Here is a 5239-nt window from a genome sequence, read left to right as displayed (position 1 = left end):
ACCAGCTGCTCCCCACATGGGTTCCCTGCCCCCTATCCTCCTGGTGCTCCCTCCCCCATCTCCCCATGCCCCTCCCGCTTCCCCCGTGGTCCCTTCGCCACCGGTCCCCATGCCCCTCCATGGCTTTGTCTTCCAGCCGCCGCCCCATCTCCTCCCCACATGGGTTCCCTGCCCCCTATCCTCCTGGTGCTCCCTCCCCCATCTCCCCATGCCCCTCCCGCTTCCCCCGTGGTCCCTTCGCCACCGGTCCCCATGCCCCTCCATGGCTTTGTCTTCCAGCCGCCGCCCCAGGCGCGGAGATGCTGGTCTGGAGTCACCCCTGCGCGGCCCACTCCCAGCCCTGGCAGGCTGCCCTCTATGCCCCCCAGGGCTACAGCTGCGGGGGGGACCCTGATCAGCCCAGAGTGGGTGCTCACTGCGGCACACTGCCACACCGAGTAGGTCTGGGTGCGACAGCCCTCGGGCGGGGAACGAACCTGGGACCTCCGGATCTGACCGCAGGAGGCCATAGGGCTTGAGCTAAAAGAACTGCCTGTGTTCGGTAGGCTGCAATATTCATCAAGCCGTGTATGTGGTTATCCAGGGGTTAGAGAAGAGGGGGCTGGGAGCCAGGACTCCTGGGTTCTATCCCCAGCTCTGGAAGGGGAGTAGGATCTAGTGGTTAGAGCGGGGCGGGGAGGGGGGGGGGCTGGGAGCCAGGACTCCTGGGTTCTATCCCCAGCTCTGGAAGGGGAGTGGGATCTAGTAGCTGGGGGGCTGAGATCTAGGGGTGATGACCCTGCAAGGATCCCTGAGGCCTGCTCTTTTGCCCCCAGCCTGACCCAGGTGCGCCTGGGGGCTCACGACCTGCGGCGACCCACCCAGGGCCAGCAGCTCAGGGGGGCCGTGCGCGCCATCCGCCACCCCCGCTACGACCTGCGCACCAAAACCAGTTGGGTGACCAGACATCCCAATAAAATTGGGACTGTCCCGATTAGCTCTTTGTCCCGTGTCCCGATATTGCGGCTTTGGCCACTCCGGTGGTTTTTTTTTATTTGTTTTGGCAACTGCGCTCCGGCCGCGTTTTTTTTTTGCTTCCCCCGTGTGTCCCGATATTTTGTCCGTTTCATCTGGTCACCCTGAAAAACAGTGACCTCCTGCTGCTCAAGCTGGCGCCCCCTGCTGCCATCAACGAGTATGTGCAGGCCCTGCCGGGCCACGGCTGCGCCCCTCCTGGACGGTGCTGCCTGGTGTCGGGGTGGGGAACGACCGCCAGCCCCCCAGGTATGGGGCTAGTGCTGCGGGTGGGTGGGGGGATCGTTATCGGCTATCCAGGACCGATTATTGATTATTGATGACGCCCGATCAGTTGTTCATGATTGAGGCTTGTACCAAGCGGGATTCTAAGTGATGAATTCATTAGCTATTCATTATCGATCTTCCAGTCTATTGATCATCAATTACTGGTTATTAATTGCCAGCTGCCCATTGCCTATGGTAATGACCATTATTATGAATGCAAAGTGATTAGTTACTATACGTCAGCCATCCACTGTTACCGACTCAGGTCAGTATTAATGAGACACTGTTAGGTATTGAATGTCACCCACACCGTGTCAGTTACAGTGATTGTTATTAGAAACTATCACTATTAATTATGGCTGTTAACATACATATTAGTTATGGGCTATCAATTATCCATTATGTTGATTATATTAATTAGATACAATGTGCTCATAGGTAAAGCCATTGAAATTACCCATTAATAAATGGTAATTGGTTATTCACATTTTGATTATTCTCAATTAGAAACAATTTGCTTTCAATTATGGTTGTTAATATTGCCTATTAGTTATCAACTAGCTATTGATCATTATTAATTAGACACTTTTATATTAATTATGGTTGTTTATATTTCCCATTATCAAGTATCAATTTTATTGATCCCTATTAATTAGAAACTATAATTACTATGGCAATTATTACCTATTAATTATGGATTATTGATTATCCATTATATTGATCACTATTAATTATAAATTATTTGCTATTAATTGTGGATGTTAATATTCCCAATTAATTATTGAAGAGCAATTATCTATTACATTGGTCACTCTTAATTTGAAATAATTAGTTAATAATGACTGTCAATCAATTACTACCAATTTTATTGATCATTATTAATTTAGAAACTATTTGCTATTAATCATGGTTGCTAATGTGCCCATTCATTATTGGTTATTGATTATCCACTGTGTTGATCATTGTTAATTAGAAATAATTAATTATGACCAATCAATTACTATCAATTATACTGATCACTATTAATTACACAATTATTAGATACTAATGACATATATTAATTAGTTCCTATTAATTATGCATTACATTGGTAAAGAGAGCGTAGAGCATTTTAGTTTATATTTATTGATCAGCAATTGTCCATCACCAATGGCCAATTAACCCTTTCTTCTCTGCTTCCTCCCTGCAGTGACATTTTCCGACTTCCTACATTGCACGGACATCAACACGGGCTCAGCAGTGTGTCAGACGGCATACCCTGCGGGCGTGACCGATAACATGTTATGTGCAGGGGTGAAGGAAGGAGGTGAGGACTCCTGCCAGGTGAGGTGGGGGGGTTCCCCAGGGGTGCCACTGAGGAGGAGGGCTTCTGGGATGTCTGGGGAGTTAAAAACGTTGACAAAAATATATACTTTCAGGTCAGCCCAAACAGAGATTTTCAAAATTCTCAGCCCCTTGAAAAGTCTAAATAAAATCATTTGGGGTCAATTCGGAGCATTTTTACACTTTTCTGAAATTTTTCATTCAACAGCGTGGAAGGGAATTTTGAAGCAAGGAATTTCGGTTCTTTGCACCGAAAAGTTGGCCCATTCCATTTGGAAAATGTCAAAAGGAAACATTTGGATTGTTTTTGGCAATTGTTCCCCCCCCCCCGCCCAAAATGAACAATCCAACGAAACCAGCACAGTTTCACCAAATATTTTGGTGTCATTGAATCTTATTTTTTGCCAAAAAAAAAAAAAAAATGTTGGTTGAAAAATCTTACCCAGCTCTGTCATTGACTCAGTAGGTGAGGAAGACACACCACTGAAATTCTCTGTCCTGTCTTACACAGGAAGTCAGTTCAGATGATCACAATAGTCCCTTTTGGTCTTGGAAAAATCTCTGAAGGGGGAGGAGTTAAGGTGAAACATACAAGCGGGAGGAGTTAAGGTGAAACGCACAAGGGGATGAAGTAAGGGATTAAAATGAGACTAGAGTTATTTTAGATCACCATTGAGTAGGAATAGGCCATTAGGATGATTGTACCTCACACTTCGAGGTTGGGGGCAGTATTTTAGAAAGTAGCGAGTCTGGAAAGGACCCAGGACCAATGGCCCATGAGCTCCCTGGCTGATGTTGTGGCTAAGAGGGCGAGCACAACCCTGGACAAGTAGGAGCTGGGAAGTGGGGTCCCCTCTGGATATGGCATCAGGGAGACCATGACTGGAGACTGCGCCCAGCTCTGGTGGGGCCACATGTCAAACAGGACGTTGGGAAATTGGGGAGGGGTCAGAGAAACGTGGCAGGAACAATCAAAAGGCTGGAAAACCTGCCCGAGAGCTGGAGACTGAAGGAGCTCCATCTGTGGAGATTCTCCCACAGAAGTTTCAGAGGAGGCTTGATCCCAGTCTGTCAGCATCTCCCTGGAGAGCAGATTTCAGGGAGCAGAGGGCTCATTAACCCAGCTGACAAGGGCAGAGCAAGAGCTGACAGCTCGGGGGGGGGGGGGAAGTGAGACAAATCCAGGCTGGAAACAAGGGACAAATTTTCCCCATGGAGGGGAATTAACCCTTCGCATGACTGCCTCAGAGATGGGGCGGATTCACTAGACCTTAGAGTCTTCCCATCGAGATCGGGCATCTCTCTCTAAAAGCTCCGCTCTAGCTCAACCACCAGATGTGGGCTTGAAATCTACAAAGGGGCAGAGTTAAGGGTGTGCTAGCTCAATCCCCAGATCTGGGCCGCAGGCAGGGATCCCTGGGGGAGGTTTTCCAGCCTGGGGTAGGCAAGAGGGCAGGCTGGGTGGTGTAATGGACAATCCTGGCCCTAACTTCTCTGCTTCCCGCTGGGTTGTGTCTCTACAGGGTGACTCTGGGGGCCCTCTGGTCTGCGACAGAGAGCTCCAGGGCGTCATTTCCTGGGGAGAGGTGGAGTGCGGCCTGCCCAACAAGCCTGGGGTCTACACCAGGGTCTGCAAATTCCTGGGCTGGATCTGCAGGACCATGCGGGAGAACTGACGATGGGACAGGGAACCCGTCACAATAAACCTGGGACAGCAGCCCGCTGCGTCTTCTTCCCTAGCAGTGGCATGGGGCTGCTGGGCTGGCAGCTGGGGAATCCAACCTGCTCTGCACACATCAGAGAGAGAGAGAGAGAGAGAGACATATGGGGAGAGATGGATGGATAGGGTGTATGGGGAGGGAGGGATGGAGAGATACATACAGGAGGTTATGGGGATGGATGGATGGATGGAGCGAGGGATGAATAGAAGGGGTGTATGGGGATGGATGGAGGGATAGATAGAAGGATAGAGGGGTGTGGATAGGGGTGGGTTTTGTGGAATTTCCATCACTGAAAATTGGAGATGAGAGATGCTCTTGTTCAAGTCCAGCTATTGGAAATCACTCTAGGCCATTCTCTGGGGTTAGACTGGATGGTCACAATGGGCCCTTGTGGTCTTAAATGGCATGAATCCATGGAGAGGGCAGAGTTAAGGGCAGACATACAAGAGGGTGGAGTTAAGGGTAGACACGCCTGGGGCGGAGTTATTGAGGGGATCAGCGAGAGGCAGGCCCTGGGGTTCTCTCTGGTGAGGCAGGGCTACATCTTTACCCCTACCCCAGCAGGTGACTGACACCTCCAAGAACGTCAGCAGGGCCCAGGTGTGCTCAGCGCACACTGGGCTATGCAGAGGTTTGAAGACTATGAAGTCAAGGTGGCTGGGTGCTTCCTGACAGAGCATTTTTCCACCAGGAAACGCCGACTCCTTTGCCAGAAATGAGTGAATTTCGTTGAAATGGCATTTTGGGCTGGGCTGGGGTGTACAAAGGAAAAACAAATAGTCTTTTGCTAAGAGGTAGGCCTGTCCAGTGGTTAGTGCAACAGCCTGGGACTTAGCAAGCCTGGATTCAATTCCCTGCCGTGTCACACACTCCCTGGCTGACCTTAGGCCCAACTCCTTGCCTCAGTTTCCCCA

General features: G+C 49.8%; 1 protein-coding gene across 1 annotated transcript; it reads left to right on the top strand.

Moving 5' to 3' along the window:
• Positions 1–252: 252 nt before the first annotated feature.
• LOC144279967 (kallikrein-14-like) lies at positions 253–4280 on the top strand. The gene is made up of 5 exons (XM_077841671.1): positions 253–305; positions 816–936; positions 1149–1263; positions 2471–2604; positions 4128–4280. The coding sequence occupies exons 1-5, from the start codon at positions 253–255 to the stop codon at positions 4278–4280; spliced, it is 576 nt and encodes a 191-aa protein (XP_077697797.1).
• Positions 4281–5239: the final 959 nt, after the last annotated feature.

Source organism: Eretmochelys imbricata, chromosome 24 (genome assembly GCF_965152235.1).
Source record: "Eretmochelys imbricata isolate rEreImb1 chromosome 24, rEreImb1.hap1, whole genome shotgun sequence".
Lineage (NCBI taxonomy): Eukaryota > Metazoa > Chordata > Testudines > Cheloniidae > Eretmochelys > Eretmochelys imbricata.
This window is presented reverse-complemented; position numbering and strand designations above follow the sequence as displayed.